This window comes from Pseudophryne corroboree, chromosome 1 (genome assembly GCF_028390025.1).
Source record: "Pseudophryne corroboree isolate aPseCor3 chromosome 1, aPseCor3.hap2, whole genome shotgun sequence".
NCBI classification, from domain to species: Eukaryota; Metazoa; Chordata; class Amphibia; order Anura; family Myobatrachidae; genus Pseudophryne; species Pseudophryne corroboree.
This window is the reverse complement of record NC_086444.1, coordinates 233,606,040-233,628,957: the sequence shown is the minus strand read 5'-3', so window position 1 is coordinate 233,628,957 and position 22,918 is coordinate 233,606,040. Positions and strand designations below refer to the sequence as shown.

General features: G+C 46.2%; 1 protein-coding gene across 2 annotated transcripts in view; it reads right to left on the bottom strand.

Moving 5' to 3' along the window:
• DCP2 (decapping mRNA 2) overlaps window positions 1-22,918 on the bottom strand; it is an 89,641-nt gene that overhangs the window by 42,620 nt on the left and 24,103 nt on the right. For both annotated transcript variants that reach the window (XM_063964135.1, XM_063964136.1), the window contains exons 5-7: window positions 14,403-14,555; window positions 13,761-13,873; window positions 12,672-12,779 (exon numbers count right to left, since the gene is read on the bottom strand). In XM_063964135.1, the coding sequence (XP_063820205.1) occupies window positions 12,672-12,779; window positions 13,761-13,873; window positions 14,403-14,555 (374 nt within the window). The remainder of the gene's footprint in view (window positions 1-12,671; window positions 12,780-13,760; window positions 13,874-14,402; window positions 14,556-22,918) is intronic.

The window sequence follows — 22,918 nt, the reverse complement described above, 5'->3', positions numbered from 1 at the left end:
AACTTCAGGCAGTGAAGCCAGTTCTATTTTGAAAGAAAATCGATAGAGCTGAAATCTGGACCTTCATGGAACCCAATTTTAGGCCCATAGTCACCTATGACTGTAGGAAGTGCAGAAATCGACCTAGCTGAAATTTCTCCTTTGGGGCCTTCCTGGCCTCACAGCACGCAACATATTTCCACCATATGCGGTGATAATGGTTTGCGTTCACTTCTTTCCTAGCTTTAAATAGCGTAGGGATAACTTCCTCCGGAATGCCCTTTTCCTTCAGGATCCGGCGTTCAACCGCCATGCCGTCAAACGCAGCCGCGGTACGTCTTGGAACAGACAGGCCCCCTGCTGCAGCAGGTCCTGTCTGAGCGGCAGAGGCCATGGGTCCTCTGAGATCATTTCTTGGAGTTCTGGTTACCAAGCTCTTCTTGGCCAACCCGGAACAATGAGTATAGTTCTTACTCCTCTCTTTCTTATTATTCTCATTACCCTGGGTAAGAGAGGCAGAGAAGGGAACACATACACCGACTGGTACACCCATGGTGTTACCAGAGCGTCCACAGCTATCGCCTGAGGGTCCCTTGACCTGGCGCAATATCTTTGTAGCTTTTTGTTGAGGCGGGACGCCATCATGTCCACCTGTGGCCTTTCCCAACGGTGTACAATCATTTGGAAAACTTCTGGATGAAGTCCCCACTCTCCCGGGCGGAGGTCGTGTCTTCTGAGAAAGTCTGCTTCTCAGTTGTCCACTCCGGGAATGAACACTGCTGACAGTGCTAACACATGATTTTCCGCCCATCGGAGAATCCTCGTGGCTTCTGCCATCGCCATCCTGCTTCTTGTGCCGCCCTGTCGGTTTACATGAGCGACCGCCGTGATGTTGTCTGACTGGATCAGCACCGGCCGGTGTTGAAGCAGGGGTCTAGCCTGACTTAGGGCATTGTAAATGGCCCTTAGTTCCAGAATATTTATGTGTAGGGAAGTCTCCTGACTTTTCCATAGCCTTGGAAGTTTCTTCCCTGTGTGACTGCCCCCCAGCCTCGAAGGCTGGCATCCGTGGTCACCAGGACCCAGTCCTGTATGCTGAATCTGCGGCCCCCTAGAAGATGAGCACTCTGCAGCCACCACAACAGCGACACCCTGGCCCTTGGAGACAGGGTTATCCGCCGATGCATCTGAAGATGCGACCCGGACCACTTGTCCAACAGATCACACTGGAAAATCCTTACATGGGACCTGGCGAATGGAATTTCTTCGTAAGAAGCTACCATCCTTCCCAGGGCTCGCGTGCATTGATGCACCGACACCTGTATACGTATTAGGAGGTCTCTGTCTAGAGACGACAACTCCTTGGACTTCTCCTCCGGGAGAAACCCTTTTTATCCTGTTCTGTGTCCAGAACCATACCCAGGAACAGTAGACGCGTCGTAGGACCCAGCTGCGACTTTGGAATATTCAGAATCCAGCCGTGCTGTTGTAGCACTTCCCGAGATAGTGCTACTCCGACGAACAACTGCTCCCTGGACCTCGCCTTTATAAGGAGATCGTCCAAGTACGGGATAATTATTTCGGCCATTACCTTGGTAAATACCTCTGTGCCGGGGACAGACCCACGGCAACGTCTGGAATTGGTAACGACAATCCTGTACCACAATTTTGAGGTACTCCTGGTGAAGAGGGTAAATAGGGACATGCAGGTAAGCATCCTTGATGTCCAGTGATACCATGAAATTCTCCAGGCTTGCAATAATCGCCCTGAGCGATTCCATTTTGAACTTGAACCTTCGTATATAAGTGTTCAAGGATTTCAATTTTAGAATGGGTCTCACCGAACCGTCTGGTTTCGGTACCACAACATTTTGGAATAGTAACCCCGGCCTTGTTGAAGGAGGGGTACCTTGATTTCACCTGCTGGAAGTACAGCTTGTGAATTGCCGCCAGTACTACCTTTCTCCGAGGGCAGCAGGCAAGGCTGATGTGAGGTAACGGCGAGGGGGAGTCGCCTCGAACTCCAGCCTGTATCCCTGTGATACTATTTGCAGAACCTAGGGATCCACCTGTGGGCAAGCCCACTGGTCCCTGAAGTTCCCGAGACGCGCCCCTACCGCACCCGTCTCCACCTGTGGAGCCCCAACGTCATGCGGTGGACTCAGAGGAAGCGGGGGAAGATTTTTGATCCTGGGAACTGGCTGCTGGTGCAGCTTTTTCCTTCTTCCCTCGTCTCTGTGCAGAAAGGAAGCGCCTTTGACCCGCTTGCTTTTCTGAAGCCGAAAGGACTGTACCTGAAAATACAGTGCTTTCTTAGGCTGTGAGGAAACATGAGGTAAAAATTTTTCTTCCCAGCTGTTGCTGTGGATACGAGGTCCCAGAGACCATCCCCAAACAATTCCTCACCCTTATAAGGCAGAATCTCCATGTGCCTTTTATAGGCAGCATCACCTGTCCACTGCTGGGTTTCTAATACCCTCCTGGCAGAATGGACATTGCATTAATTCTGGATGCCAGCCGGCAAATATCCCTCTGTGCATCCTTTATATCTAAGACGACGTCTTTAATATGCTCTATGTTAGCAAACTATTATCCCTGTCTTAGAGTATTAATATTATCTGACTGGGTATCAGACCACGCTGCAGCAGCACTATTTATGCTGAGGCAATTGCAGGTCTCAGTATATAACCTGAGTGTGTATATACAGACTTCAGGATAGCCTCCTGCTTTTTATCAGCAGGCTCCTTCAAGGTGGCCGTATCCTAAGACGGCAGTGCCACCTTTTTTGACAAACGTGTGAGCGCCTTATCCACCCTAAGGGATATCTCCCAACGTGACCTATCCTCTGGCGGGAAAGGGTACGCCATCAGTAACTTTTTAGAAATTACCAGTTTCTTATCGGGGGAACCCACGCTACTTTACACACTTCATTCATTCATCTGATGGGGGAACAAAACACTGGCTGCTTTTTCTCCCCAAAAATAAAACCCCTTTTATGTGGTACTTGGGTTCATGTCAGAAATGCGTAACACATTTTTCATTGCGGAGATCATGTAACGGATGTTCCTAGTGGATTGTGTATATGTCTCAACCTCGTCGACACTGGAGTCAGACTCTGTGTCGACATCTGTGTCTGCCATCTGAGGTAACGGGCGCTTTTTTGAGCCCCTGATGGCCTTTGAGACGCCTGGGCAGGCGCGGGCTGAGAAGCCGGCTGTCCCACAGCTGTTTTACGTCATCCAGCCTTCTATGTAAGGAGTTGACATTGTCGGTTAATACCTTCCACCTATCCATCCACTCTGGTGTCGGCCCCACAGGGGGCGACATCCCATTTATCGGCCTCTGTTCCACCTCCACGTAACCTTCCTCATCCCACATGTCGACACAGCCGTACCGACACACCGCACACACACAGGGAATGCTCTGACTGAGGACAGGACCCCACAAAGCCCTTTGGGGAGACAGAGAGAGAGTATGCCAGCACACACCAGAGCGCTATATAATGCAGGGATTAACACTATAACTGAGTGATTTTTCCCCCAATAGCTGCTTGTATAAACAATATTGCGCCTAAATTTAGTGCCCCCCCTCTCTTTTTAACCCTTTGAGCCTGAAAACTACAGGGGAGAGCCTGGGGAGCTGTCTTCCAGCTGCACTGTGAAGAGAAAATGGCGCCAGTGTGCTGAGGGAGATAGCTCTGCCCCTTTTTCGCAGACTTTTCTCCCGCTTTTTTATGGATTCTGGCAGGGGTATTTATCACATATATAGCCTCTGGGGCTATATATTGTGATGATTTTGCCAGGCAAGGTGTTTATATTGCTGCTCAGGGCGCCCCCCCCCCCCAGCGCCCTGCACCCATCAGTGACCGGAGTGTGAGGTGTGCATGAGGAGCAATGGCGCACAGCTGCAGTGCTGTGCGCTACCTTGGTGAAGACTGAAGTCTTCTGCCGCCGATTTTCCGGAACACTTCTTGCTTCTGGCTCTGTAAGGGGGCCGGCGGCGCGGCTCCGGGACCGAACATCAATGGCCGGTTCCATGCGGTCGATCCCTCTGGAGCTAATGGTGTCCAGTAGCCTAAGAAGCCCAAGCTACCACCAGTTAGGTAGGTTCGCTTCTTCTCCCCTTAGTCCCTCGCTGCAGTGAGTCTGTTGCCAGCAGATCTCACTGTAAAATAAAAAACCTAAAAGTAGGATTTTGGTACTTACCAGGTAAATCCTTTTCTTTGAATCCATAGGGGGCACTGGAGTACTCTTGGGATATGGACGGCGTAGCAGAAACAAAGGCACTGAATATTTAAATTTAGAACTCTCCACCCCTCCATATCCCAGAGTACCTCAGTGTACGACCTCAGTGTTTTTTACTGAGCGAACAAGACTATAGAGAGGTTGACAATGGAGAATTCCTATCACATAACGGACAACAACAAAGTTGACCCATAACGTTACTGTCAACTAAACAGTTGACACCATAACCGATAGACCTTTATAATTTGAACCAATCGGTGAAATTTTCTTACTATAAGCTCCTCTGAGCTTAATACAACCCTGGTAAAATGTGTTATCATAAGCTCCTTTGAGCTTAAAACAACCCAGGTAAAACAAACAACCCAGGTAAAACTGCTCTGGGTGGGCGTCCAGTGCCCCCTATGGATTCAAAGAAAAGGATTTACCTGGTAAGTACCAAAATCCTACTTTCTTTTTCATCCACTAGGGGTCACTGGAGTACTCTTGGGACGTACCAAAGCTTCCCTCGTGGGCGGGAGAGCTGTTTGACACCTGTAACAGTAGACGGCCAAAGCTAGATGCTGATGCCGCAACAGTTTCATAACGTGTAAACGCGCACAAACGTGCAACCGTTTTATAACGTGTAAACGCGCACAAACGTGTGCACTGAAGGCTATGTAGCCGCGTCGTAGACTGCTGCACGACCAGCTGGTCATGACATTCCCACAGAACCTGTGGGATGAGCTATTACTGACGTAGGCGACTAACTTAGCCTTAAAGTAAGCCTGACTTGTAGTCATTTTTATCCAACTGGATAATGTTTGCTGAGAAACTGGCTAACTCCAGTTGGCAGCATCATATATAACAAACAACGTATACGTATTACGTACTGTAGACGTTCGGGACATATAGACGCGTAATGCGTGTACCACATTCATAATTCTAGAATGTGCTGTCAACACAGGAACCACTCTTGGTTTATTGCTGTGAAGAATAAGAAATCGGAATTGGTCCGAAGTTCTGCTTTGTTATGATAAAACTCAAATACGGTGGCTTGGAATACAAGGCACCCAAATATGAAAACAAAACCCCTTGCCGAAGCTACGGCTAGAAGAAAACGTTTTCCAATTGAGAAACTTAATACCCATTTGTTGTAAGGGTTCAAAAAATATGAAAACTGTAAGAAATCTGAACCCAGCTTCAAGTCGCATGGCGCTGTAGGTGGGATAAATGGAGGCTGCACCTTGATGACACACCTTGTAAAAAAGGTGTGTACCTACGCAATAGATTCAAACGTCTGTGAAAATAAATTGACCACACAGATACCTGCACCCTCAGTGCAGATAAACGCAGTTCTCCATCCCACCCCGTCTGTAAATAACAGAATACGGGTAACGTGAAAGATGATGTCGGAAACTGCTGAGCCTCACACCCACCTATATAGGCACACCAAATTGTGTAATAATGAGCTGCCGTAAGCGGCTTCCTAGCTCATAACATGGTTGGTATACCAATGCTGTAATGCCCTATGTATTTCCTTAAGAGGGTGGTCTGAACCCCCACCCCGTCAACCGCAGCCGCGGTACATATGTGAATAGGGGTCAACGAACGGTCCCTGTTGTAACAGGTTGGACGTATTATGAGGGCACAAGATCGTGTGCAAGTATTCTTTGGAGCTTTGAGAAGCAAGCTCTCCGAAATCCATGAGATATCACTAGTATGACTGTGACGAACTGTCTTATGATCCGTTTTAGCAACGGAGAGATAGAAAGAGAGCAGAGGAAAATGGTGGAGGCAGATACACGAAGCTGTATGACCACACGAATGTGAGACCTCCACTGCCACTGCTCTTGTGATCTCTCGCTCTGTACACATACTGAGCGATAGTAATTGTGGCGAGATGCCATCATGTATACCTGAGGGTAACCCCACTTGTGGATTCACATATGAAACACCTGTGGATGAAATGCCCAGTTTTATGGATAAAAATTCCGACGGTTGAGATCATCTGTCTAACAGATGTCCACTCCCGGAATGATCCCCGTAGACAACATCACCTAATGGTGTTCTGGGCAATTTGAGGATTCGAACTACCTGCCGCATTGCCATGCGGCTTCTCGGTCCTCCCTGGTTGTTGTGTATGCAACTCCCGTTGCGTTGTCTGACTGCACTTGGACAGACTGAAAGCGAAGCATATAGTGCATTGTAAATTGCACGGAGTTCCAGGACATTTATAGACAGCAATCTGTCGTGATCCGTTTTAGAACCCCTGTCGCTGATCTTTTTAACTACAACTCCTGAACCTCTGAGACTCTCGTCCAGAGTATATACACTCTCGCCCTGAAACCCGGCGAACTAAAGCGCTTTGAAAAACATCATTGTTCCAGCGCTTTGAAAACACATCATTGTTCCTAATAGGCGAATACACCAATGTACCGCTAGTGTGCGTGGCTTTTGCACGAATTGTACTAGTTGGTATATTTGTTCTTGCTGGTGTAGTAGTTAAATCTCTTAGATTTACCGTATTTATAATCTTACCTAGGAACTGAAGTCGTTTAGACGGAATTAGATGCGATTGTTTTCGAACTTGACCTGCTACCGTGGTGTACATTAGTAGCGCAAGTAAGATGAACTTCTGTTGAGACAGAGTTCTTATGAGCAGATCGTCTAAATATGTAACGATTGTCACCGCTAGGGCTCTGAAATGAGCTATTGCCCCAACATCACCTTGGTGAATACCCGAGGCACTGACAAGAGGCCAAACAGTAGAACCTGAAATGGTTAATGGTTGTGGCGTATTGCAAAACGCAAGAACCTGTTATGCGGTGACCAACCCGGAATGGGTAAATACACATTGTGAAGATCAAGCATAATCATGCAATCTTGTGGCTTCAACTATGCAAGTACTAACTGCAGTAAATCCATTTCCAACTGTAGTAAGTGACTTGCTGATTGATACTGCGACGGAGCCCTTCGGCTTCGCTACCCCAAACAGAGGGGAATAAGTAACCCTGACTCTGTTGGTGTACCAGGTGTGGAAATAAAAACAGCTGAAACCAGCAGATGTAAATAGCTGATACATCCATGAGTGGATGTTTGGAAAACCCGGCAAATGTCACGTGTAACGGCGCGCTTCCACAATTGGAAATGCTAGATGACCTAAGAGGCCGTTAAGCCACTGGCTTGTTGACTTTAGCACCATGTCGTTACAAGTCGTGACTGTTTTTGTACCACAGCCTTGAAACAAAAACTGAAGTCTAAAGGGATTAAACGTCGGGTAATCTTTTGTCTGAATATCAAATTAGCATTAAACAAGTTCTTGTTTTGGTGAAACTAGCGACGATGAAAAGCTAGAATCGTGTTAGCCGAAGCTTTACAGAAATACTCTGCAGCTTTTTATTAACAATGATCGTCATTGTTTACATACATAGAGCGTCTAGTGACCCAAATGTTTATAATGTTTGTCACAGACGAATTCACCAATGACGTATTGTCCCATTTAGAACGGGTAAATAGAGTTAACTGTTAGTCAGATATTGTAACTAATAACTCATTGAAAATCTGTTGTTTAGGAAAATCGACAGATTAGATGTTAGAGTCTACCTAATCTCTGTAAAATTTGAGACACTGACTCACTGTTATTAGCAATGTATGGTTGTCAAACCCCCGCACTATCTGACTGCTGGTTTAATTCAGTGGTAGGTACCGCTGTGAGGTTTGTATAATTGTCAGATTAAATTATAAGTATAAATTAATACCCTGGACTGAAAATCCTTTGTTAGAGCTTGCGGAGTAACTTTGGAGACTCCGATCTTACCGCTCGTGTGGAGAGGCGTTATGCTTAACATAGGATCTGGGACTGACCCTGCTTCCGGAGTGGAAACGTACAAACCAACAGAATTTGCGGTAGATTTATGTACCGACATTATAGTAAACCTTATATTTAGTCTGTGTTGTATGCTTATACAGACAGACACCACAATAGCCAAAGGACAGACTTAAAGTGCGTAATATATATATATATATATATATATATATATATATATATATATATACTTATGGATAAATTTATTTATGGCTAAATACAGTTTACATGGCCTATGTGAAACCTGTCCCAAATTTTTTCCCACTAACACCCCTGCGCCTCCGGTGGCGAAGAGATGTAGTGTAGGAATGTTCTGGAATTATGGCAGCAACAGGAAACATGATTAAAAATGGCCCCCATGCCATGCTTACATTGTAACTCATAGGAGAAATTACAATATCTGCTGCCCATGATAATCACAGTCTAATATACACTGATAATCACAGCACATGCAGGTTACAATAACATCACAGGCAGATGACCTTTAATATAAGCTCTGCCTTTAATATCTTCTGTTAATATTAATAACTTTTATACATAAATATATATATATATATAGGCTCAACAGCCTATTACATGCATCTGGCAGCTGCAGCCATGCAGTAATCTGCCAGGTCCCCCACTCCCTCCCCCTTCCCTGTACTCCCTGTAGCGCTGTGTCTCAGCGGGGAGCTGGGAATGCAGGGAGGCGAAGGACCATAACCCCGAGCAGCCGAAATCGGCTGGCCGGAGCGCGTTGCTAGTCAAGCTGCCCGGGTTTCTATGTGAGAGCCCCGCTGTCTGTGCGGCGGGTCTCCGTACCTCCTTGTACTCTCTGCTGTTAGCGGTGAGCTGGGACGCTCACTGCAGGGAGCGATGACGGCGCCCTGTTGTACGGAGCGCTGTACGGAGCGGCTGTAACGGACCCCATAGCGAGAGAGCTGCGGCGGGCGGCGGCCTCTGAGAGCAGATCAGCGGAGGCCTGGCCGGAGGTCTTGTGCTGAAGACTGTGGCCGTGTGGGGAGGGCGCTGAGTGGGGAGACCAGCGGCGGAACGGGCGCCAAGTGGAGCGAGCAGCGGCGTGCGCTAAGCGCTACAATGTCCCCACACCTCGGGCGGCAGCGGGAGCTGACCTCCCCCTTCACTGTGAACGGCACACCACACAGCGGGGCGGCCGCCTGCGCTGACCGCCCCGTTTTCCCCAGCATACCTTATTCTAAGCTCAGAGCTTTCCGGGCGTAGCTGCGACGGGGCTTCTATCTGTAAGCTCCGTCCAGCTGCTTGATCCTCTTCATGGCTGTGACGGGGCTTCTTTCTGTAAGCTCCGTCCAGCTCTTTGATCACTTTTTTATGGCTGTGACGGGGCTTCTTTATGTAAGTTCCGTCCAGCTGTTGCAGGCCAGTGGGCCTGTGGCTGTGAGGGTGCTCTTTGTGAGGACCGACACGCCATGCGCTGTTGCAGCGGCACTATCCCGGACCCATGTTTTTCAATAAACTGGGAAGGGATGTATAGTAAAAATTGAAAATTAAAAAATAAAAATGAAAAATTAATAAAAATCTTCCACAAAGTGTGGGAATCCCACAAGCCGTTGTTAGTGCTTTGAGCACGGAAAAAACACTGAGGTCGTACACTGAGGTACTCTGTGATATGGAGGGGTGGAGAGTTCTAAATTTAAATATTCAGTGCCTTTGTTTCTGCTACGCCGTCCATATCCCAAGAGTACTCCAGTGACCCCTAGTGGATGAAAAAGAAATATACTTTCTTTCTAGGAGCTCAGGAGAGCCCCTAGTGTGCATCCAGCTCAGCCGGGCACAAGAATCTAACTGAGGTCTGGAGGAGGGTCTTAGTGGGAGGAGCCAGTGCACACCAGGTAGTCCTAAAGCTTTCTTTAGTTGTGCCCAGTCTCCTGCGGAGCCGCTAATCCCCATGGTCCTTACGGAGTCCCAGCATCCACTTAGGACGTCAGAGAAAGAATTGAATACCGCCCAAAGTGTTCTAACCTCACCACTCCTGGCACCCTCTGACCCAGTGGTACCCTCGTTGGAAAGAGAGGGAGTCCCCTCTTTAATTTATGTTTCCCCTGAAAATTTATTTTCTGGTGATCATGTGTTGTCACCAGAGAACACTCCTGCACTGGAGAATTAATGGAGAATGAATTACTGGGGGAATATTTGGGGGAATTTTCCCTTATGCTTTAATAAACTCAGGGGGGCATTCTCACAGATGTGTCCTCTTACATCTTTGCTCCGTGCGCTACAAGTCGCGTTACACAACGCATGAGTGCCGTGTGACTCGGTTGTGCTGTGTGTTTAGCTGTGTGCTAATGTAATAGGACACACACACACAGCTTCTACTGATTAAAATAATATGCAGTATGCCTATATTCTGTGTGTGACTGCGACTGTTTTTGCATAAATGCTATGCTACAGTGTTTTCATGGAAAACGTACTTTGCCTCTAAGATGCATTTATGCTGTGGGAAAAATGCAATAAAAGGCGCTCGGCGCTACAGAATCCCGCCACAGCATGGCCCGACTTCAAGGGCTGTTTAGCGTGACTGCAGCAAGGATGTAAGAGGACACATCTGTACGTGAATGAGTGCCGTTCCCCTTTCAAATGATATGGCCCCTTAGTGGGAATTCAATTGCATGTGATAACCTGTTTTCACATGTACTGTAAAACGGATTTCTTTTTTTTCCAGGACAGGTGAAAATGAACCTATTAAACTGGCCTCAAAAGTTAACACGTGTTAATTCTCCATGGGATTCAACATAGATCTTTTTTTGACTCCTGAGCAGGTGCAAAGTTGGGGAAAATCCCTATTTTAAAAAGGTAAAAACGTCAGGACTTAGGTCAGAACCACTGGGATGCCCTCCCTAATAAATAGTAAGACACCTGGAATTTAATTATGCTAATTTGGCTAATAATATCATGTCCTTTTTCAGGTGAAAATTTGCAAAATGCAGGAAAATGGTTTACAGGATATGGGGCAGGTATATAAGGTGCTGTATGAATGGTACAGGTGTTTTTAGGCTAAGGTAGGAGTTACAGGTGCTTTTTTAAAGATTTTCTTAAACGTAGCTTAAAATTACACAAATATCTACTATTAATCATTTCTGTGCACCCTTCATTTAAATAGAGTATTTAATTTGCAGAAAAGTATGTGCTATCATTTCTTCACGGTTATTTAAAAATGCTTACAACACCCAACTGACATAATTTAATAAGCCCAAATACTTTTCTTATGTCTACTAACAGGCTTCTATACAGTTAGCCAATATTAATTAGCATTTTTGGGGGTACAGGCAAATTTCCTCATTTTCACCTATATTTAGCACTGGTTTTACCAGCACGAATTATCGGGTGAATGCAGAATTCCTCCTTCTTTATAATTGGATTTCATAATAAATGGGAGCACACATACATGCGTTAAGTTAAATTAACGGGCGATATACATGATAACTTAACACCTGTGAAAACAAAATTACAGCTTGCAATTGAATGCCCCTCCCTTAGTCGCTATTGTCCGGTAATAAACTCTGATCAACAAACAGTATTCACCTTCACAGGAGAAATACCAGTTGAGGGGAAGATCTTTAGGAGAGGAGCTTTAAAAATTTTTATCTTCCCCATCCTAGCAGCTACACAGTCAGCGGACATCCTTGTTTGAAAGGGAGACTCCCCTCTGTTATACACTATGCCACTGTACAAGTTACTATCTGGTGATCACCTATACTAAAGAAAGCGGTTAAAAAATCTAGATACTGTATGGAGTTTCTAATGCCCAGATCTCCCCACCCATTTAATGCAGTAGGTTATCTGCGATTCAAACTGGTATGCCTTGTTAGGCTACTATATTATTCCTACTCATTTTCTGCATTTAGATCAAACGCATTAAAAGGAAAAAAAATATTATTTTAAAGTGCAAATTTTATTAGGAAAACCCATGTGTAGAATCTGGCTTTTTTTTGCCGTTTTGTAAAGGTGGATTAATGACGAAGCAAGTAGCACAAAGTATTTGTTGGAGGTGAATAGAAAGGCAAAAAAAAAAAATGTGTATTATGGTCACCACATTGCAACTTCAATAAAAAAGTACTTTGAGCATTGTGGTTACTGCATGGGTGTTAAAGTTGGAAGGTGACAGTCCAAAACAGTGCCAAAGTGGCAAAGGGGTTAATCAATACACCATACACTTCAGGAATCTTATGCATGAAACAAAAAGAAGGGGGGGCGGGGGTGAATTCATCATATTATTGTGGCTTTCAGCTGGATACACAAAATAAGATTACATGTGCAATCTTTCTAGTTGGAGTGAATATTTGGTAAAGCATGGGAACAAATGACAATCAACCATTTGCTAAAAAACGCCAGAAAATAGGCAAAAATGATTATTCGGAAAAATTGGTTACATCAAATGGATTTAACCAATTTGTCTGAATGACCATTTTTGTCTGTTTACAAATGGTCAATTGTCAGTTGCTCTTATACATTACCAGATTTTCGTTCCAACCAGATAGAGGGGACAGATAATGTTATAGTGTGTAACCAGCTTTAGTCATTTTCCTGAAACCTTGCAAATTCATCTAAAGTTCTGTAGTTTCTCCAACACAAACAACTGGTCTTACTTTGATTTCTCTACATTAGGTTTTGACGGCGTACTTCCGGCAGATGTAAATCCATTGTCACTGTCTGAGGAGTCACCTAGTCTCCGGTGTAGCCAGTCCCGCAATGGTCTGAGGAAGAGGAAGGAATGAATATAAAATGCTAAAAGTTGCTTTCCAACAGAAATATGGTTTATACAAATAAAAAACACACCAGTCTTCATTTACTTCTATGGGGGGTATTCAATTAGCTCTGACAATTTCGGAGATATCAAATTCAATTTTGTCAGTTTTTAAGGCATTTTCCCCAATGCCTTTCACTTTTTTTTTTTTTAGGGGGGTGAAAATGCATTGGCAAAAAATGCCTCAAAATTGGCGAAAACGGTACACATGTTTTCCCAGCGCAGGTGCAAAAACATGTGGATTTGCCAATTCACAAGTTTTTCGCTGCTGACTAATTTTTCACCAAGGCGAAAAACCGTCCCTAACTGAATACCCCCCTATGTGTTGCGTGCAAGAAAGAAAATTATGAACATATTTTAGGTGTTTATGTTCGATCCTGAATAAAAGCATTTATGTATAAGACGCCATTAATTCACACACAACAGGCAGTTATAGAGGACTACAAGTCACTGTCACTCCCTCTCTGCCACCTCCTCCCCACTGAAAACAAAAATGTTGATCAGTAAGTTATTTCTACCATCAGGTATGAAGTGTAGTGGTGTTAGCAGGATTGGAGGATGGTGTTCATAGTACACACATACTGTAGAAGGTCATATATGAAAATATATAATATACATTTCAGAATGACTGTTTTAATTGCTGTAACGTTCACTGGGGCTAATTCAGAGTTGATCGCAGCAGCAAATTTGTTAGCAGTTGGGCAAACCCATGTGCAGTGCAGGTGGGGAGGCAGATATAACATGTGCAGAGAGAGTTAGATTTGTTGCTGCAATCAACTCTGAATTACCCCCACTATCAGAGTCTCTCTATGCAAAAATATTATTTTTATAATTCCATTAGAGAACTCATATTGGACAGCGTTATTAAGTGGGATAAGTGTGCCCCTTTATGAACGTAAGAAAATAAGATTGTTCACATTCCGATACTGACCTTACAAAAGGTATAACCATAAAAAACTTGTTTGGAGCCAATCCTAGCTTAGACTTGGGAGTCATATCATTTTTATGGCAAGGCAGTTTTTCAATTGGAAACCACTCAATATTCTGCAGCAAAAAAAAATTAAAAATAAAAAGATATTACAATATGACGCGCTACTGATGACATGTAGAAAAAAAATTGCTGAGAAATTGCAGAATTTTAACAACACTGGAGGCTAGTTATATAATCATGCAAACTGTTCTACAGATATACAAAGAAGAAATGAGACAGCGCTACTGACCCTGGTTTAGAGATTAAAATTGTATTTATACAGTGTACATACACAAAGATGACAAAAAATATTTTAAATATAAACAAGAAAAGATACCGGCCAGTATCACATTAAATTAATAAAATTTCATCATAAATTTGTATATTCTTCATTAGAGGGTTTTTGGATCATCCCTTAGAGTTCAGCTGCTCTCACTCTGGTCAGTGATTAGCGCCAGGTGCATTCCCATTTCTTTGTTCTACAGATAATAGTGTAGAGATAGAGGTGGCGACTGTAGCCATCCAAAAAAATCTCATTCTTCAAGTGTCAATTTTATGATCTAACAACAGTACTAGCAAACATTACCAACTGTACATACTTACTCTGATTTCTCGTCTTGTTTTTGGGTTAAACTTGGTGTCCTTTGGGACTCCAGGAATGATATACAAACGGGCTAACTGGTCATTGATCTTCAGTTCAATGTAATCATTATTGCACATGCGATCTTTGATATCAAAGCCTGTCTCTTCAAGTACCTAAAAAAATAATTCCAATTCATCAATCTACAAGTCTTAAATGTTATATATAGAAGGGGCATATGTGGTTGTCTAATACTTTGCTCAGTGGACAATGGTCTGGTCTTAAACTTTTTAGAAAACTTTGTTGAGCCCTACTCTACAGGCTCCTCACTATATGTCACAGGTCACACATGAAGTTTATAAAACAAATTTCCATCTGACTGTAGAAGCAACAAAGCAGTAGGCACAATGGCTCACATTTAGCGCTCGCTCATAAGAGTTTTGTATTTCCATTCCCATGGATAGTGAATAATATAAACTGCACCTTAGGGAGCTGCTGTGTGGGGTACTATGATTTGTGGGAGCTGCTGTGTGGCATACTATGAACTAGGTGCCAGTAATGAGCATGTGGCTATGTCTAATGGAGATTAAAAGGGACAGGAATATGTATGATAACTATACAAGTATTCATATACTCTGCTTGGTGGACAATGGTCTGGCTCCTAAACTTTTAAGCTGGCACCTAGATTTTAGAAAACTTTGCTGAGCCCTGATCTAAAGGCTCATCACTATATGTCCAAAGTCCACCATGAAGTTATCAAACCTTTTTTGCACCTAGCTGTAGGAGCAACAAAGTAGGCGGCACAACAACTCACAATTAGTGCTCGTCTCATCATCAGAGTTTTGTATTTGCAGCCCCATGAACCCTAGGACCATCATGTTATATAGGTATGCAAAATTATCGTCCACCTTCTGAAATGCATAGAAGCTCTTAATCTTAAAACTGTACAATGGCTGTGTACATTATCTCCAATTTATCACAAGAATTAATCTCAGAAGGCATATGCAGGAAACATGTTTTGAGCTAAGTAAATCCTAAACCCTCTTTAGTTTACAAGGGCCTCTAGAATCCAGCTGAAAATATAATAGTCGGAGACTCTTACATGCCTCTTTCTTCCTAATGCACTCTAAGAGAAATTAGCTAGAAGCCGCACTATAGTACACTTTTTTTTATTTTGCTGACAAACGTTCACTACTCTCAGTAGTTAACCCCAAGTACCAAGACTGTGGAAAAAATAGGATTTTAATTACCTACCGGTAAATCCTTTTCTCGTAGTCCGTAGAGGATACTGGGGTCCATTTAGTACCATGGGTATAGACGGGTCCACTAGGAGCCAGGGCACTTCAAGAATTTCATAGTGTGGGCTGGCTCCTTCCTCTATGCCCCTCCTACCAGACTCAGTCTAGAAAGTGTGCCCAAGGAGACGACATACTTCGAGAGAAGGAAATACACAGATAGTGGCCAGATTCATGCCAGCTCACACAAGGCAAATCCGGCCAACAGGCCGGAGAACTCAGCAACAGCTGAAACAGTACTGAAACAGAAACGAACACAGAACTTACCTAGGAACCAGGTAGTACTGAACCAAATAACCACTGCAGGATACAGAAGCGTTGGGCGGGCGCCCAGCATCCTCTACGGACTACGAGAAAAGGATTTACCGGTAGGTATTAAAGTCCTATTTTCTCTTACGTCCTAGAGGATGCTGGGGTCCATATTAGTATCATGGAGATGTACCAAAGCTCCCAGAACGGGAGGGAAAGCGCGCACGCTCCTGCAGAACCGCTTGACCAAACTTGAGGCCATCAGAGGCCAAAGTATCAAAACTTGTAAAACTTAGCAAACGTGTTCGAACCAGACCAAGTAGCTGCTCGGCAAAGCTGTAAGGCCGAGACACCCCTGGCAGCCGCCCAGGAAGAACCCACTTTACGAGTAGAGTGGGCCTTAACCGATTTTGGACACTGCAATCCTGCCGTAGAATACACATGCTGGATGGTGAACCTGATCCAGCGAGAAATCGACTGCTTAGAAGCAGGACACCCAATTTCCTTGGGATCATAGAGGACAGAGTCAGATTTCCTGAGACGAGCAGTCCTCTTCACATAAATCTTCAAAGTCCTCACAACATCCAAAGCCTTTGAAGCAATTGAGGAGTCAGCAGCCACTGGCACCACAATAGGTTGGTTGCTATGAAAAGCCGACACAACCTAAGGAAGGAACTGTGGACGAGTCCACCCTATCTTCATGGAAGACCAGATAGGGACTTTTACAGGACAAAGCCCCCAATTCCGACACACGTCGAGCAGAAGCCAAGGCCAACAAAGTTACAGTCTTCCATGTGAGAAACTTGATTTCAGCCTCCTGTAGAGGCTCAAACCAATCCGATTGCAGGAACTGCAACACCACATCAAGATCCCATGGTGCCGTTGGTGCCACAAAAGGAGGCTGGATGTGCAGAACCCCTTTCAAAAAGGTGTGAACCTCAGGGAGGACAGCCAATTGTTTCTGGAAGAAATGGATAAGGCCGAAATCTGGACCTTGATGGAGCCCAATTTCAGGCCTAAATCCACACCTGCTTGCAGGAAAAGGAGAAACTGTCCAAGCTGAAACTCCACCGCAGGAAACCTCTTGGATTCACACCAAGACACATACTTTTTCCAAATTCGATAGTAATGTTTAGACGTTACCCCTTTCCTAGCCTGTATCAGGGTAGGAATAACCTCGCTCGAAATACCCTTCCGAGCTAAGATCTGGCGCTCAACCGCCATGCCGTCAAACAAAGCCGTGGTAAGTCTTGATAAGCAAACGGCCCCTGTAGTAGAAGATCCTCCCAAAGAGGAAGAGGCCTTGGATCTTCCAGCAGTAGATCCAGCAGATCCACGTACCAAGCCCTCCTTGGCCAGTCCGGTGCAATGAGGATTGCCAGAACCCTTGTTCTTTTTACAAGTTGTAAAACTCTTGGGATAAGAGGAAGTGGAGGGAACACATGCACTGACGTGAACACCCACGGCGTTACTAGGGCGTCCACCGACACTGCCTGTGGGTCTCTCGACCTGGAACAGTACCTCCTCAGCTTCTTGTTGAGGCCATCATGTCTATGTGAGGAACCCCCCACCAACCGGTTACCTTCTCGAACACCTCCGGGTGGAGGCCCCATTCTCCTGGATGGAGATCGTGTCTGCTGAGGAAGTCCGCTTCCCAATTGTCTACTCCTGGAATGAAGATTGTTGACATCGCTACAACGTGCCTTTCTGCCCAGAGGAGGATCCTTGTCACCTCTGACATAGTAGCCCTCCTCTTCGTTCCGCCTTGTCGGATTATGTAGGCCACTGTGGTCACGTTGTCCGACTGCACCTGAACAGCCCGATCCTGTAGAAGGTGTGCCGCTTGAAGAAGGCCGTTGTATATGGCTCTTAGCTCCAGGATGTTTATCAAAAGAAGGGATTCCTGACTTGACCACCTTCCTTGGAAGGTTTCCCCTTGAGCGACTGCTCCCCAACCTCTTAGACTTGCATCCGTGGTTAGAAGGATCCAGTCCTGAACCCCGAACCTTCGGCCCTCCAGAAGGTGAGGTAGTTGCAGCCACCAGAGGAACAAAATCCTTGCAGGTGAGATCCCGACCACTGGTCCAGGAGATCCAGTTGAAAGGACCGAGCATGAACCTTCCGTACTGCAGAGCCTCATAGGAGGCAACCATCTTCCCCAGCAGGCGAATGCACTGATGAACCGATACTCGAGCCGGCTTCAAGACATCCCGGACCATTGTTTGAATCACCAACGCTTTCTCCACCGGTAGAAACACCCTCTGCACCTCCGTGTCGAGGATCATCCCCAGGAAAGACAGCCTCCTTGTCGGCTCCAGATGAGACTTTGGAAGGTTCAGGATCCAACCGTGCTCCTTGAGCAGATGCATCGTGAGAGCAATGGATCTTAACAACTTCTCCCTGGACGACGCCTTGATCAGCAGGTCGTCCAGATACGAAATTATGTTCACCCCCTGCATGCGGAGAACCATCATCTCTGCCATCACCTTGGTGAAGATCCTCGGCGCTGTGGAGAGACCGAATGGCAGTGCCTGAAACTGATAGTGATCATCTAACAGTGCAAACCTGAGATAAGCCTGATGTGGCGACCAAATGGGAATGTGGAGGTACGCATCCTTGATGTCCAGGGACACCAGGAACTCCCCCTCCCTCAGTCCTGAGATAACCGCTCGCAGAGACTCCATTTTGAATTTGAAGTCCCTGAGATAAGGGTTCAATGATTTCAAGTTCAGAATTGGCCTGCCCGAACCATCCAGCTTCGGTACCACTAAAAAGGTTCGAATAGTAATCTTTGTTCAACTGATGAGGTGGAAGTGGAACAATGACCTACAACAATACCAAGTTTCAGATACAGTCCAGTAAAATAGCTCTGTCTGCCGGCAAAGCCGGCAAACTGGATTTGAAGAATTGGTGAGGTGGGAGAGTTTGAAACTCCAGCCTGTACCCCCGGGACACAATATCCTGTATCCAGTGATCCAGGCCGGACGACATCCAGACGTGGCTGAAATGCCGGAGTCTCGCTTCCACCTGACCTACTTCCAGGCTGTGCAGTCCAAAGTTATGCTGAGGACTTTGAGGCACCAGAAGCAGGCATTTGGTCCTGGGAACCTGCAGGAGCAGGCTTTTTGGATTTGGCACGACCACCTCTAAAGAAGGCCTGAAAGGACTGAGACGTGTTGCGAGAAAAAGCATTCTTCGTAGCCGGTGCAGCTGAGGGGAGAAAAGGAGAATTACCCGCTGTAGCTGTGGCAATCCACGCATCCAGCGCCTCCCCAAACAGAGCCTGACCTGTATAGGGTAGGTTCTCAACACTTTTCCTGGATTCCGCGTCCGCAGACCATTGGCGCAGCCAGAGACCCCTGAGAGCATAGACGGATATGGAGGAGATCCCCGCAGCCATAGAACCCAGATCCTTCATGAATTCCACCAGAAACCCTGCAGAATCCTGTGTGTTATGTAAAAACAAATCAACATCACCTTTATCCATCGTAGTCAAGTCCTCCTGCAGAGTGATTGACCACTTTGCTATTGCTTTTGAAATCCATGCACAGGCAATAGTAGGCCGCAGTATTGCCCCTGAAGCCGTGTATATGGATTTGAGCGTAGCATCCACCTTGCGTTCCGCCAGGTCTTTCAACGCGGTAGATCCCGGGACAGGCAAAATCACTTGTTTTGACAGCCTGGAAACTATAGGCGGGGACTCCCATTTTTGTCTATCGTCCTCCGGGAAGGGAAAAGCAACCAGAACCCTTTTAGGGATATGGTTTTCCCAGGCCTTTCCAGAAATGGCATTTAATTCTTTAGAAGCAGGGAAGGTGAGAGGGGCTTCTTTACAGTCTGTGAAAAAAGCCTCCTCAACCTGCTCAGGAGGTGTGTCAGAAATATTTAACACATCCCGCATGGCCTCAATCATCAACTGCACCCCTTTAGCAGGTGATTCCGTCCCCCTGGACACATCCCCATCAATGTCTGCTGTGTCAGAATCGGTATCCGTGTCATCCTGCGTTATTTGGGCAAGAGCACGTTTGTGAGAATGTACCGCAGGGGGCCCCGGGGGAGCAGTATCAGACCATACTGCCATAGAGGACTGCAATACCTGAGTAGCATGCTCAGTCCTTGCAACTCTTTCAGAAATCTGAGAAATAGCCCCTCAGGCTAACCACTCTAGGCTAACCACTCTGGTTCCCTAGCCGGGATCTGCGCTACAACAGTACAATTCTGATTACATGGGATGGGATCTTCCTGGGAAGATATATCCTCTGCAGCATATGAGACAGAGTCTCTAGAGATGGTTGCTTGCACACCCCACATACACACTGGGTACAGGGCAGACAGAGTTTCCACCCCAAGAATGGCAGAGAGATACAGAGATTGGAGCCAACCCACACACAGAGCTATACAGGTATAGGGAGACCCTTAACCAGCGCTGACTGTGTCCCTTAATAGGTGACCGTGTCTATACACAGCCTTCCCTCCCTTCTACAACCCCCTGGTACCGTACAGATAGCTGGAGTTGCTCTGGAGAGACTGCTCTTCACAGGCAGCGTGTCTGCAGGCAGGAAAATGGTGCTGAACGCTGCTGGGTCCGCTCTGGGGAGAAGCTCTTCCAAGATTATACTGGCCTGAGGATTTTCTGCTGGCTGAGATCAGAGGACCTAGAAGTTCCGATATTGGTCAAGCACAGAGCTCCCACCAAATCAGGAGAGTAGCCCGCACCGAGGTATCTTGATTATAGTTTGTGTCACAAAGTTGGGGTGCCTTACCATACTCTGTTTCAACCCTGGTTTTGGGATTTCACATATGTATATGTGAAACAGAAGGATTAAGGCTTACAAGGTGCTACCACCTGGTTTGGACAAGGATACAAAATCAAATCCCCATAGAGAGGGGAAAGGACAAAGAAACCAGGTACGATTTGAGATGCACCTCAAATCGTACCTGGTTTCTTTGTCCTTTCCCCCTCTATGGGGATTTGATTTTGAGATCAGAGGACCCCGACAGGCTTTCTGGTCAGTGTAGGGTTAAGGCGCCGGCTCAGGGCGCCCCTCACAGCGCCGCACCATGTACCGCTGAGCCCCCGGAACGCAGTCAGTACTGTGCTCCCTACCCTGTAGCCATCATTTTCACATCGGCTCCCCGCTTGCCAGGGAACCGATGACTCACTCGCCACATTTCAGCTCTGCAAGGGGGTGGCGGCATGCTGCCGGGGTGAGCGTTCCCTTGCGGCGGGGAGCGATCTATCCCCTCTGGAGCTCAGTGTCCAGTCAGCGGAGACAGTGGCTCAGAGCCCGCAGGGCGGATACTGCTCCCCCCTCCCCCCCCCTCAGTCCCTCGAAGCAGGGAGGCTGTTGCCAGCAGCCTCCCTGTAAAATAACAAACTCTAAAAAAACTTTTACTAAAGAAGCTCTGCAGAGCTCCCCTAGCTGTGACAGACTCCTCCGGGCACATTTTCTAAACAGAGTCTGGTAGGAGGGGCATAGAGGGAGGAGCCAGACCACACTGTTAAACTCTTAAAGTGCCAATGGCTCCTGGTGGACCTGTCTATACCCCATGGTACTAATATGGACCCCAGCATCCTCTAGGACGTAAGAGAAAATAAGATTTTACTTACCGATAAATCTATTTCTCGGAGTCCGTAGTGGATGCTGGGGTTCCTGAAAGGACCATGGGGAATAGCGGCTCCGCAGGAGACAGGGCACAAAAAGTAAAGCTTTTTCAGATCAGGTGGTGTGCACTGGCTCCTTCCCCTATGACCCTCCTCCAGACTCCAGTTAGGTACTGTGCCCGGACGAGCGTACACAATAAGGGAGGATTTTGAATCCCGGGTAAGACTCATACCAGCCACACCAATCACACCGTACAACCTGTGATCTAAACCCAGTTAACAGTATGATAACAGCGGAGCCTCTGAAAGATGGCTTCCTTCAACAATAACCCGAATTAGTTAACAATAACTATGTACAATTTATGCAGATAATCCGCACTTGGGATGGGCGCCCAGCATCCACTACGGACTCCGAGAAATAGATTTATCGGTAAGTAAAATCTTATTTTCTCTATCGTCCTAGTGGATGCTGGGGTTCCTGAAAGGACCATGGGGATTATACCAAAGCTCCCAAACGGGCGGGAGAGTGCGGATGACTCTGCAGCACCGAATGAGAGAACTCCAGGTCCTCCTTAGCCAGAGTATCAAATTTGTAAAATTTTACAAACGTGTTCTCCCCTGACCACGTAGCTGCTCGGCAAAGTTGTAATGCCGAGACCCCTCGGGCAGCCGCCCAAGATGAGCCCACCTTCCTTGTGGAGTGGGCCTTTACAGATTTAGGCTGTGGCAGGCCTGCCACAGAATGTGCAAGTTGGATTGTGCTACAGATCCAACGAGCAATCGTCTGCTTAGACGCAGGAGCACCCATCTTGTTGGGTGCATACAATATAAACAACGAGTCAGATTTTCTGACTCCAGCTGTCCTTGCAATATATATTTTTAATGCTCTGACAACGTCCAGTAACTTGGAGTCCTCCAAGTCACTTGTAGCCGCAGGCACTACAATAGGCTGGTTCAGATGAAATGCTGACACCACCTTAGGGAGAAAATGCGGACGAGTCCGCAGTTCTGCCCTGTCCGAATGGAAAATCAGATATGGGCTTTTGTAAGATAAAGCTGCCAATTCTGATACTCTCCTGGCAGAAGCCAGGGCTAGAAGCATGGTCACTTTCCAAGTGAGATATTTCAAATCCACCTTATTTAGTGGTTCAAACCAATGAGATTTTAGAAAGTCCAAAACCACATTGAGATCCCACGGTGCCACTGGAGGCACCACAGGAGGCTGTATATGCAGCACTCCCTTAACAAAGGTCTGGACTTCAGGGACTGAAGCCAATTCTTTTTGAAAGAAAATCGACAGGGCCGAAATTTGAACCTTAATAGATCCCAATTTGAGACCCATAGACAATCCTGATTGCAGGAAATGTAGGAATCGACCCAGTTGAAATTC